The sequence below is a fragment of the Nanorana parkeri genome, unplaced genomic scaffold (genome assembly GCF_000935625.1).
Source record: "Nanorana parkeri isolate BGI_ZX_2015 unplaced genomic scaffold, ASM93562v1 scaffold63, whole genome shotgun sequence".
Classification (NCBI taxonomy): domain Eukaryota; kingdom Metazoa; phylum Chordata; class Amphibia; order Anura; family Dicroglossidae; genus Nanorana; species Nanorana parkeri.
In genome coordinates this window covers 556008-570108 of record NW_017306331.1, presented here as the reverse complement: position 1 = coordinate 570108, position 14101 = coordinate 556008, and the positions used below count along the sequence as shown (strand labels likewise).

Below are 14101 nucleotides of genomic sequence, written 5' to 3'. Positions count from 1 at the left end.
AAGACATACATCTGTTAAAAAAACACTGAGGGGAATCTATCAAAACTGGAGCAGACAAAATCTGGAGCAGCTATGCATGGCAACCAATCAGCTTCTATCTTTCATTTTCAAATTTTAACGGAACAAACTAAAGATAGAAGCTGATTGGTTGCCATGCACAACTGCTCCACATTTTGTCTGCTCCGGTTTTTATAAATTCCCCTCACTATCTTTATGATATATGTTGTAGCCAAACAACAGTATCTCTTAATGTCTCTTTATTTTTTAATTCTACTGGCTTCCCATATACTGTCTTCCCAATATGGAGGCCTGTTCATGGGGCGCATTGAAAGCATCTGATGCCTAGAGTCAAAGCCCGTGTGACACTCGAATCACCATTGCTATCGTAGGTCCTGAGTGTGCACTGCAGTATCAAATGATATAGCATTGCAGTTAAAGGGAATGCAATTATCTACAGGGTTCAGCTTTTCAATGATGTTATGCACAATCGTGATCTATTAGCATGTATTAGCTGCTCGTAATCCAGCAGCTGGCAAAGCAGCAACTATTAAGTCTCCCGGTTTTATTTTGGTTCTGACACTCAGATCTAGTGCCAGCATCAGACAATATATGTAAAGGATTTTAAGTGGGTATGTATAAACCTTTAATAATGAGGTTCGCGCAAAGCCTGGCTTTTCATCTTTTTGCATAAGCGCAATCATGACCAGTTCTTTTCAAACAAGAAAATGTTCCATGTAGAAGTGGTATGGCTTAGTGTATAAAGTGGGTCCTACGTTGCTTAGGGGTTTGAACCCAAAGACTATTGTGTGCTTGGGTGGTAACACAGAGGGATCCCACTTTCCCCCTTGTAAAAAAGAAGGCCATAGGGCTCAAAGAACTTTATCCTGACCGTATTGATGTGTTGGTATACATAGATTACCATTGCCGCTGTGGTCATGGTGATGCACCAGATTTCACCAGCAAACAAAGCTAAAGATAAAATCTGTATTTGCATTTGCAAAGACTTGGGAAATGTTAAGACCGTCAATTTTACATTTTAAAATGAGAAGTCAAAATACTTTTAGCAACAGCTGCATGAGGAGAATATAATTCTTTATATTTATAAGTAAGTACAAACTGTGTTTGGATCATTTTAATAATCTAGGCAGGAAACATCACCGTTCTGTTAGGGTCTTTTAACCTCTCATGGCCTTATTCAGTAAATATATCATATCATATTTTTGCATGCTTTTAGGTGCAGTAACCAATCAAAATTCACTATGTTGAAGTCACATCAGTGAAAGAAGAATTTTGTTTGGTTGTTGCCCTTAATAATAGACAGGCACATTGTCATTATTCTGTCAAATGCCAGGGCCTGTAACCCCCGCTGAAGTTCTGGAATTTGACAGTTGAATGACAGAGGAGGGCTTGGCACCAGGGGGCAAAGCTTAAATTTGGCATGTGGATAGGACATGATCCTATATACTGCCCCAACCCAGGGTACAAAAGGATTCCTCAGGGACATGGAGATCCATATGGAGACTAATAAAGGTGCTAACAGGCACCATAAGTTGTCTGCACTTCAACACTATCACACAGTGGCTTGTCTAGATAAGCAAATACAAAGTGCTCTCAGGTGCATTCACTTCACATTTAAGATCGGTATGAGATGCTTTTGAGATAATTCTTCACAAGTACTGCTGACCTATGTCTGACCTCCTCACTTCAAGCTGCTTTTAAATTCCCATTGACTTGTATGGTAAGAAAAGCAATTCAGACACCCATGTACACAAGCCCTCAGGACATTAGTGACCTAACTGACAACAATGTTGCTTTTTTTATTACTGTTATTTTTTGGTGACCCCAAATAGATATGCAGTTAGGTAGTCATTGTACTAACAACCTCAATTTTCCTAGTCTTACCTCAACTTTGCTGTTACTGCAGTTATGCAGAGTGTCTAAACATAACTGTGCAGTCTAATAGGAACAACTGGTAAGACACACCCTTTCTCCCTCTCCGCAATACAAGTGTGCATGAGGACAATGAAGGGTGTGGCTATTACTCTGCTCTGCCAGCAAAGACCACTGCAGTGCAAGAGCAGAAAACAGCATTTTCACCGAGAGACAAATGTATGATGTAGTACATCCAAGCAAAAATCAGTCACAAATCATAACATGTGGGGATACAGAAATGTAAAGTCATGAAAGGCGTGAGATTTCAATTAAGCTGTCACAGATTGAATGCTCACCAACACAGAGGATTTCCATTTTCCTGGGAAACCTGTTTAAACTGTTCCCAGTATCTATGGAAAAATATTTTTTATTTTGAAGCAATGATTATTGGAGTATATAATACATTTTGCAGATATCACAATGTGCCATGACAGCTTGCCAGTCATTCACATATGCTGTCATTGTTTATTAACTCATATAGTGTATATTTTTATTTCCCTGCATGTTTGTGGCTCTCTAACAATTGTCACAAATTAAAAATAATGAGTTATTTATTGTTCTTTTTCCCCCCTCCATTGTACAGCTGAACTCTTTATGGAACAACAGCTTATGAAAGAAGCAGGCTTTTGTATCCAGGAGGCAGCCAGCCTTTTTCCCACATCACACACTGTGCTGTACATGCGTGGGAAGCTTTCCGAGATGAAAGGCTGTTTGGAGGAGGCAAAGCAATTGTACAACGAAGCACTAACAGTCAATCCAGATGGAGTGAAAATTATGCACAGCCTGGTAAGTTTGTAGCCTCCACTCACTGTGCAAGTGTTTGGAGACCACAGCTGTGGGTTCCATTGTTGCATTGATTGTGTGGTAATATTAGGTAATTATTTTTAGAATTTTACATTTAGTGGCTGTACTTCAATTGGAAGAAGTGGTAATAGTAAATGATTTGTCATGTTTAAAAACAAAAAAAAAATTGCCATGATTAAAGGAATACTCCACTTTGGATTAAAAAAAAACCAACTATACTATATTAAATTGCTACACAAGCCATTTTGTGATTTAGTGACACTGACAGAAAATTCAAATGTTGGAATCATGATGACTCTAGAGGAATTCCCTACACTGGTTGTATACAGAACAGTCCAATGAATCTCATTTTCTGCATGTGTGATTGGTGCAAGGCTTTTTCCACAAGTGCTTCAAGTTTAAAATAGGGCTAGACTTTTACTGTAAAAAAAAAGCCCCCTAACTAATCTAATCTAAACTAAATGCCCAATTTCGCTACAAGCTCACCTCTATCGTACTGCGACACCCTAGTGTAGAAGTCTGCCCTGACACTGTCTACACCTGCACAGTAACTGCATATTGACTTAAATGCATTTGCAATCCTATAGTGGAGACTCCACCGTCATAGAGAGGTAAACATGCACCTGGGTTGGGGGACTGGCTTAGATTAGGTTAGGAAGCTGGGGAGGGGGATTTTCTTAACTTTGATTGTCAAACTTTTTTTTACTTTTGGATAGAGTGTAAAGCAATTAGAACACCTGTCAGGTTTTTATTTCTGTCTGCGTCTTCATTAGGGAGATTCACCCTCTCTATTTGTCCTGGTGACCGTTATCACTGAAAGTGAAAGAAAATCACACATTTTGGGCTGTCATCAGAACAGAAATAGATGAGAATTCTTCCAATTGGCCTGGTGATCCTGATGACCACCAGGGATTTCCCTCAACTTGTAAGTATTTTTTCTCACTTCCTGTTGTGGCTTTTAGACAGAAAGCGAAGGGAGATCTTCCCAATAGGACACAGATTTAAAAAAAAAAAGCTAACAAGGGTTATTACCCTCCCCAACTCTAACTGCTTTAAAGTGTGTGTCAAGTCAACAACTGTTTTTTTGTTATGGATTGGATGGGGGTGGATTAGAACACCTGTTGGGTTTTACTGTTATCCCTTACTTTCTGTTCTGCTGACCATCATTTTACAAACAGGAAGTGAAGGAAAAGTACAGGCAGGTACCCAGACAGCAATATGATTCTTGCAATGGTTCTAGCCTACCACCAACAGTACTAGAAACAAAGGGTCTTTGTGTGCTTTTTTCTTATGGGGATCATTTTAAAGGATATGTTTAGGAATCCTACAAATCAACCATCTTAAACTGTATGTAAAGCCAAAATTATTTTTTTTAGTTTTGGCTAGAGTAGGGAATAGTAAAGATTTCGGGTTTGCCTGTCTGTGTCTTAATGTGTACATTTCCCTTCCCAAAGATAGTTATGTTCAACTGCCACATTCATCATCAAGCAAGATGCTGGGGGTCATCTTATACATTCTCTGAAATGTGAAACAGACTGATAATTGGGGATTCCATCCACCATGTAGAAGAAGTTTGAGACGCAAACTACTGTAGAGAAATCACACCATTAGAATATCCAAGAGATACTGTGTTTATGAGAAGTTGGATGGCGATTCAGCTTCCTTATTCCCGCTCAAGACTGAAATATATGGATGCAGACAATTTTAAAATTATGTTTCAACTATTTGGCCCCCTCCCTCATACTGGAATTCAGTTTCAGTATACCCATCTCTTCTTTCAGCAAGCTATGGGTACGCATTAAAGAAACGTTGACACTTTGACCACTCAGGGCAGTGAGTGACAGTGTGTTTCCAAAGGGCCCCCTACCCGAGGTATACATACATTAACAAACATCCAGTGCCTCTGCTGTCGTAGGATAAAATCCCTGGTGCTTCCAGGTATGTGGGCGCACTGTCACATGACAGAGGGAGTGATGTCATCACTCCCCTTAGCCTCTGCCACAGGGGACTTTAGTGCCAGCACAATGTCTCTGTATAAGTGCTGCACCCCTTTATGTTGTCAGTTTTATATAAAATTGTATCCACTTGTTGCATTTTGACAATATCTTTGCTCCACATATTTAAATGAAGCACATAGTAGGCTGAGAGCATTGTAAAACATTGACATTACAGAAAGTAAGAAAAATGTCACCGTTATTATCTTCTTCAGCAGTTTGCAGTAATACAACCCTTTCTCATCCTACCCTCACACATCATTTCGTTAACTGTATTCGGTGCGCTGTGTCAGGCTCTGCTGCAGCAAGCGACGGCAGACAGCGTGACTGTTGTGGCAGCATTCATTTAGCCAGTCTGAACCCAAGAACAGGATGGCAGACTGTACCGTACAACCTAGGTGTAACCTTTCCTGCAGTATGTCTCCTGGTAGGTTCAAGTTACTTTGCAAGCAACTATTTCTGTTTGGTGTCATTACATCACATGCCTTTAAATAGCCCTGTGATTCTACTTAAAAGGCCAGTTTCTAAATTACAAGTTGCCTTTTATAAAAGAGCTGCTAATGGCATGCAGTTTTAACTAAATAAACATTTCAGGTGCTTATAGAAGTAAGTGTTTTAGGGCTACTTAACCTCTCTATAAAATGCAGCTAGCATTTTCAGTAGGAGTTATAGCAGCTTCCATATTTCTTTAAGTACAGTTCTCCTTTAACATGCACACCTGCAACACCAGACCATGCACATAAAGATAATTGGAGGAGAGGGTGCAGAAATGTCATGATACTAGCTATAATTGGAGGAAATTAAAATGATTAGCGCAAAAAATTCAACCCAGCTGATCTGCTGTGCCCCATGATTCACTAGGGCTGTCAGCTGCTATCCATAGACATAGTAGTCATCACCTGGTCATAACTGGCCTGTTAAATGGTGTTATCAATGATAGTCATAGCCTAAAATATGATGCAGTCTTTACATATATTGCTAGTGTAAGGAGGGTTGAATATGTCCACATCAAAGGTCCCATCTTACTATTGCTCCCTCTAACAGACAGTTACCAGGCAAAAGTGATGACAGAAGCCATATTTGTAATCAGGGCAAGTGTCAGGGCAAGTGTTAGACTGAGATGAGCAACCAGAGCTTTCTAATCAGGAGCAAAAGAATCATTGGCAAGTTGTGTCATAACTAGGATTAGCAAGAACAGAAAGGAAAAGAGAGGTTGTCAGGACAGGAGCAGGCAACCAAACAGGAATCTGTCTTAGTGCATGTTCTAACACCAGGTGGCATCCCTGACATGATGGGGCATTTCTATGCAGCTGTACTGCATAGGAAGATGGCAGCGGCTCTTGTAATGGACATCAGATACAGGAAGCTGTGGGGATGGTGACGGGCAATGGGACCATAAAGCAGCAGGTGAGCCACAAGAATTGCAGGGCTGGAAAAGATAGAGCTGTGCAGGGTTGGAGAGCAATTGCCCATCTTTGTGAATGCCTTGAGGCTAGGGTCACACAAGTGTTCAGTGCCTGCAGCCCTCTCTGGCTAAAAGATCTTGTATAGTCACTACATGCAGAGATGGGTTAACACAAAATGGAAGCCTATGCAAGGTATCTTTGTCCCCTGAATTTACTTTGATATGGATTGGCAGTAGGCAGAAAAAAAAAACTGTCTGCACTGGCAATCAGACATCAACTACCTATAAATGCATCCTCCCTTATAAAGTGACAGGCAGGTGCAGAGCTTTGGCCAAATACGCTAACCCCCTGTTTTACTGCAGGAGCATGAGTGCTCTAGCTGAGTCCCTAGACAACCATTGGCCTATAGCTGAGTTCATTGTGGAGAACCATCCACAAGGCAACCTAAGTGTCCTACTTAGGTTGCCTTGTGGATGATCCATCTTTGACTACATCTCACAGTATCAGATCATTTCCCAGTGAATTCAACACTACCGCAAACCTCAGCTCAGTGGGGAAATCACATGCTGAAAATTTGGTTTAAAAATAGAAAAATAACAAGTTGACCTGTAGGTTTGATAGTTTGCAGTGTCAGACAATGGGCAGCATGTTAAGCACTCTCCAGTTACAAGGAAAGTAGGTAAAAGTGTTAAATGGTTATGTTTAGCAATTTGAATCGCTTTGAAACAATACCCTGCTTTTTATTTAGATCCAAGTTCCCCTTAATTTGCTCTCTTCATAATTGTGTAATTGATAGTGCTTGTAATTAAACATTGATGTGGGAGAGTATTTCAAATCCAACGAGATACCAGAACCCTCACCATAAGGTTACTAATCAGAGATCAGAAAACAAGTCAACCATCAGGTGCCTTCAATTGTGCTAGACAATTAATGTTATGGAATACAGTTTGTTATGGAAACCGGCTTAATACCTTTTGTGCTTCCATGTCATTTTGGTGTTGGATGACCACTTATGCCTATTAAACTTTCTGTGCTTGTCACTATCAGCAGCTTTGTGAAAGGGTACACGTGTTTTAATACACCAAGATAAAACAAGAAAAAGCAGCCCCGGCTTGGGGGGGGGGGGGGGGGGGGGGGCATTGCTCCTGATGGAAGATGCCCTGGCCCTCACTATGATAGCCTCTTGCCGGTGTGAGATGCACTTTTTATTTTTTTGACTTCCAGGAATCCAATAAGTGTGTCACTTTGCATTATGTCATAAGCTTCTTTCTCTGACCTTACTGACCCTTTGGAAGAGGAGAACTCATTTACAAATCTAATGGGTTTGACTTAATATGCAAGATGTGCAGGTTATATACTGTGCTATGTGAATTGTTAGGTTGACCCATAAAAGGTTTCACATGATGACTGTTTCCAGAATTTGTGTTGTTAATGGGAAACTATAGCTGTAGTATTTTTTTTTAATTTATATTTAAAAACAATTAGTATAACTCATAGCTAAACCCAAACCTGTTTTAAAGTTTTAGATAAAGTAGGGATTTTTATTTGTTATTTATTTTATCCCCTAGATACTTGCCATCAGAACAAGTATCCCTATTGAATATTTGATTTCCCATCATTTTCTGTCCCAGTGACAATAATTCCGTGGAGAAGAGTGAGATATTGGCAGGTCCAAAGGCTGTGTATAGTGACACAAGGCAGGCCAGATACCCCCCACATAGCATTTTTGGGGAGACACCTGCCCATAAATGGCCAGTCTAAGTAGAACAGGATTCACCATATATAGCTGACGTATTGGTCATAAAAAGAATGATGCTCTTTTGTTAACATACACTGGAAAGTAAGAATGTAATTTATATTTGAACGATGCCAATTCAGTAGTTTGGATTGTACCAGGACTGTCCTGTATTTCAATTTGTTAGAAATAATGGAGGGTGTAATGAGCTAATGAGACACCTAACATTGCCCCCCCCCCCCTTTTTTTTTTTAAAGTCTAGATACCTAGTAACTATTTCAGGCAGGCATTCAGGCATTTAGGCAGGCATTCAGGCATTTAGGTCATGATTCTTACCTGACATTGACATTAAAGCTGCCGTATGCTTTCCTGCCGTACAGTTGCTGAGGTTGCAAAAATGACAAATATCCATCACATTTAAGCTCTCCCAAATTGCGGCAGCTTTAGTCCAAAAGAGGACAAAGTAAACTTCCTCCTGGGCAACTGTGGACAGTTTAGCCTTTTGGGGTTGAACTAACTTTTAACACTGACAATGCTGCTTTTAAACGGTAAGCAACATTGTCAGTAGGGATGAGCAAACCTGGCTGGGTTGGGTTTGATCCAGATTAAGGGAACCCAGCTGGAAGTCTGTGAACCCCGAACTTAGCATTGAACCCCATTGGTCTTTTTCAAGGCTAATAGGCAAGCTGTCAATGGAAAAGGGACATGGGTAGATGGGCAATGCCATGAGGGACATATACCAATGTACCCCCTTGTTATGATAGTCATGACTGCATCCTTTTAAGGGTGAAGGTCCCCTGTGATGAACACCTTTGTCATCCAGAAGGAAGCGTCCATGTGATCCAGGAAGCAACAAAGGCAAAAACAAAACAAGAAAGAAAGAACCTCCTTTTGTGTAATAGTGTTGGATACCTCAAGACCTCTCACGAGAACAACTGTAATCTATACTAACATTGCAACACTGTCATTCGTATATATCATTTTTATACTTTAATAAATCAAAAAAATCAAAAAACAAATATTTACAAAAAGCGTCATAGGCACTCAAGGAGGATACTTCAACACCACAGGTCTAAGGACGGAAGACTTTGGACCCCAGCCTGTCACATGATGGAACTTTTGGTTAGGAAAACAGGATTTTTGGGGGGATTTTAAATAAAAACTATAGATCAGCTAAAGTGGGAGTTTAATACAGGAAGTATGGACAGCGTCATTAAGACTTGGCCAACCACAAAGGTGGCAAATGGGCTACGCCTAGTGGAATACAGTCAGTAGGCCACAGCCCTGATGACAACAGAGCCGTCTGTCCTCAGGGCCAGCTGTCTTTTATGTTAAGCCGCATAACGCACACAGAATTCGCTTTTATTACCTTTTTTTATAAATATCAAAGACATCAAATATATACACTGTTCATATTATTTAGTTTCCACTTCATTGTCCTTGCTAAAAGAGAAAAAAATCAACCTTCCTCGTCTGTGTCAAGCCCCAGCTGCATTGCAGATAAACGTATTGCTGAGAGGAAGAGTGTTAGGGGTTGATTTACTAACCTTTTAAACACACCACGAACGTGTATACACCTCTGTAGTGTGTTCCCTCCCAGCATGATCTATGGGAGGAATCGAAACACCTTTGTAGTGTGTACACACCCAGAAGGTGTGTTGTGGAAAGCCCTGCAATGAATTGCAAGGTAATGTGGTGTAAATTAGCTCTATGTTATGTTGCTTGCGTTGATGAATGCAGGAATGTAAATGCATGAGCTAACCATTTTTGTCTAAACTGTGAAGCAGCATTATATATGCATCATGTGCATGATTTTTCCATATATGGCATTAGTGGAAATATGCTTTTAGAGACTTTTTGGTTGATAAATACGTTTTGCTGTGTGAAAATCACACACACCTGGTGTGTGTGTGTGTTTAGGTTAGTAAATCACCCCCTTAGAGTCTTTGCTGTGCTGTAGAGGTTTGATGTTCTCTGCCAAGAGAAAATAGCTGTGGAGAGGGAAAATAATGGATTTCTGAATGCACAGGTCAGTCACTTAAAGTAGTACCCCAGTCCAACCTAAATGCAGAATATTACACGAGAAGTTGAAAAAATAATAAATAGAATCTTTATGATCCTGCAGGTAATCTGTTTCTTTCAAGTATTTTCACTGCCATCTTCCCATGTTGTAAATCCCCGTTTTAGATTTCCAGAGATTTTGTATTATAAATGGAACCAGTAATTATTGAGATTAGGGATGTTCACATACCAGCTCAGATACCAGTGCCGATACTTGGCATTTTCTCGAGAAGTACCAGGGTTGCAGAGGTTGCAGCTGGGACCAGGTTCTGGCGCTCCACCACTGTCCTGAAATCATTAGTCTGTATTGTTTTAGAAAAACTGTCACATGACAATAAACAAAAATGTATCAGTACTTGTATCTGTGAGTACTTGGGCAAGTATCAGTACTTGTACTTGAAAAAATGGTATCGGTGCATCACATATATATATTTATTTTTTTTAAAACATACATTAAAACAGGGAAGCACCAATCACAGGAGCTCCGTGTGCTCCTTTAAAATGACAGCTGCCTCCTAACTTTTGAATTTTTCTCTAGTCTAGTCTTGGAGCTAGAAAAGTATCTGTACTTGTACTTGTACCGAGTACGGTACTTGGTATCTGAACATCCCTAATTGAGATTATGTTATTGAAATCGTGCAGGTTTATCCAAAAATAACTTTTTGTCTCTATTTAGGTTTACTTGCTTTAAATGTAATTCTTCATCGTGAGTTTCAGGGGTTACCTGAAGTCTGACAGCTGCTGCCCTGTCATCTGTCTAACTTGACATACTGTCTGCCAGCTTGTGAGTGTGCATAACAGTCAAGTCACTTAGCCCCGTAGCTGTCTACATTACAAGACTCAGTTATTTGACAGTGGTATGCACTTTTAAAGACTCGTCAGCGCCATCTAAGGAGCGCCATTAGATGGCACTGACGAGTCTTTATAAAGGAACCCCCTAAAAGTTGATGGTTTCTGCCTAGTAGTAGTGCTGTGTGAATGGCTATACGCCAACTGGAACTTTTATAAAGTAGCCCCTAAATGTCCTCTGAGCTAAAGAGTCAGAATCAAACATCAGCTAAATAACACAAGAATGAATATAATTAATGCTGAACGTTAAGCAAACAGCTAAACACAGAGATGAAATGCATATATGGAAGCTGTTTTACCTGCCAAATAATTTGTATTTCTATCCATCCAGTTTTGAAATGTACACATCTCTTCCATGGCACAGCCAAGCCTGGCAAGGGAGACAATATGATTTTTCTCTGCTACAGTAAAACCTACAAGCCTTGTCTCTCGCCCAGCCTGTGACTAGACAGTGAAGCAGAAGAAGCAGTTTATCTCTTTGTCTCTCTGCTCTCTCATTCTATCAGCACATTCTTTGCACTGCAGCACAACTGATTGGCTCCCTGTGCTGCTTTTCCCCCAATCTGAGCTCTGCTGTATAGGATCTGCAAAAGGCTAATACTAGGGATGCACAGATACTTTTCGAGTACCAGTGCAGATACTTGGCATTTTCATGAGAACTCCCAGGGTTGCAGCTGGGACCTGGCTCTGGCGCTCCACCACTGTCCTGAAATCATTAGTCTGTATTGTTTTAGAAAAACTGTCACATGACAATAAACAAAAATGTATCAGTACTCGTACTATTTTTGAATTTTTCTCTAGTGTAGTCTTGGAGCTCAAAGGTATCGGTACATGTACTCGTACTTGTACCGAGTACTGTACTTGGTATCTGTGCAACCCTAGCTAATACCAATCCAAATTCAGACATTTACATTGCTTGTATGTATAAAAATGCAATGCAGGATGTATTATTGGATACATTGCTGTAATAATTTGTGTCTTTTATAGCTGCTTATAGTTCAGTTTTAAAGTAGTACTAAACAATCCACTTTTTTTCAAGTCTGCAGAAACACTTATATTCTTTACTGTTCACCGCTGCAGGTTCAGGTCCCACAGCACTGATTTTCCCAACTTCTGGGTAGGGAAGTGCACGCTCTGTACCCTTTTCATGCACAGTGCACTACTCACAGTGCAGGCTCAAGCTGCTGCGAGTCACTCGCTTGGAGGAGGGAGCAAAGGTGGGGGGCTTGGTGCCGGGACTGTGTGCTTGAATGCACACTAGATAATCCATGCAAGGAGCACACATGCATGGGCGACTCCATGGCACCTTGTAAGGGGATGGAGCCACCCAATCATGAGACTCAGGAAAGGGGGCATTTGGAGACCAGGAATTGAAAGCAAATCAGTGCTTAAAAAGAAAAAAACTGACATGCAAAAATGGTAAATGCTGATGCTTGCAGCACTATATTATTTTTTCAAATAGGGATTAATACATTTCAAATACCGATAATTAAACATACAATATTTATATTCTTCTATAAGCCCAGTTGCAACTGTTTGTTTGATTTAGCAGTTGCTGGACTAGATAGACATTCATACTTGCCCCATCCACCTGTTCAACTGAGTTCTCAGCCGGGATCAGAAGTTCTCTTTAGCGAGATGAACAGTAATAATACACTCCGAATCGCGATGATAGTGGAAATGGTAAAATAAAGGGTTTTCAGCACCGGTATTAGGATACAGATAGATGCAATTCCACTTTGTGGCATCTATTTTTATAATCCTGCCAGCACCGGTATAATTGAGGAGCGTTTGATGGAATCTGTCTAAACACAAGTAAAATACGCTTATTTATTTTCAGTTTAAATTGCAGATTTTTCTGCTTTTATAGTTTGGATGTGAAAGGGAAGCGTAATAAAATTCATTATGAGCTTACCCTCCAAGGATTGACATGTTATGTGCAGAAATAAAACCTCTTGCTTGCAGCTTTACTGAACTAGAGTGAAATTGTGTATGTTTTTTTAAATGAAAAATAGCAAGTTAATGACAGACATAAAGAGCTGTGATGCCATAGAATTTTCAGCATCCGACACACTTCCTGGTGTGTCAGATACGTGTGTCCCTTGCTGTGTGCTGTGGCTCCACCTGCAGGCTGCTACATTGCCACTGCATCCTGGCATTGTGATGAACCAGACCGCCTGAAGGGTCAAAGGCATATACTGAAGAGCCTTCGTCTGCAATATCTCTTTAAAGTGACCCTGTCATCAAACTTTATAAATGAAGACCCTGCAACAGTAGAGGATATTACGCTTGCATGTTTCCCTATGTAACTTTAGGACCACTTCCTGGGGATTTAATTCTATTTTAAGGTGAGATTGTTGCTGATAGGGACAGGGTCTCTTTAAGAAAGCAAAGATCTGAGTCCACACCAACCACACTGGTAAGTATACCTCTTCTTTTGCAGGGTGGCTTGTTTTGTAATTTTCATTGCCGAGACAGTCACTTTAACAATTGCCAAAATAAGATATCATCCACCTAGGGAGTGCATTGTTTTTAATCAGTTGGTCCAATTCACTAACTTGCTAAATGGCTGCTAAAGGACAGATCTAATGGAGTGCACTAAGTCAAGTAAATACAACATCAAGTACTTTCACAGCCTTGCCAGATAATTATGGAGCCAGTCAGCAGATAGGTGGTTTACCTAAAGTGAGTATAAGTGCAATATGTTCATGTTTGGTTGGAATAGGCCTGAATGAAGTTTTTCGGTGCCTCCCTGTTATGTTTGAAATGTTTTTTCCTATTATTGCTGCTATACTAACAAATTGCCAATAAATATCTGCCAAGAATGACAATTAGGACTGCCCCCCCGATGTAATCCACACATATCCCATTGTGGACATGTAGATACAAGCAGAGCGGACTTTGCATGGAACTGACTGAGCATGTGAGATGATTCTAGACTGACATCAGCTGAACTCAATTAATTTCTGAAAATTCTCCCAATAAGACACAGTTATGAAACTGTACTGTATGTATAGCGGGATGAATTTGTATTAGCAGGTGTTATTGTTACTTGCTAAATGTTTAGAGAAGGTGGTTAATAGGGGTCATGCATTCTATATGGAAATTAAACAGGAAAGGTGCTAGCGCTTTTATTAACTGTTTATTATGTTGCATGCTGTTTTTTGGTCCAGAAGAGTTTGAATTTGTACTGACGTGCAGAACAGCACATGGTGATCTTTGACGCTCCAACTGTAGGGAGCTTTACAGTTTGTGGCAAGATAATTTTTTAACGTTTTGTTATAATTGAAAGCTTTAATAAAATAAACACGTGGATGATG

General features: G+C 40.2%; 1 protein-coding gene across 1 annotated transcript in view; it reads left to right on the top strand.

Annotated features, from left to right (window-relative positions):
* TTC7A (tetratricopeptide repeat domain 7A) overlaps window positions 1-14101 on the top strand; it is a 277635-nt gene that overhangs the window by 215930 nt on the left and 47604 nt on the right. Inside the window, exon 19 of the mRNA XM_018576308.1 lies at window positions 2516-2718. Coding sequence (XP_018431810.1) covers window positions 2516-2718 — 203 coding nt within the window. The remainder of the gene's footprint in view (window positions 1-2515; window positions 2719-14101) is intronic.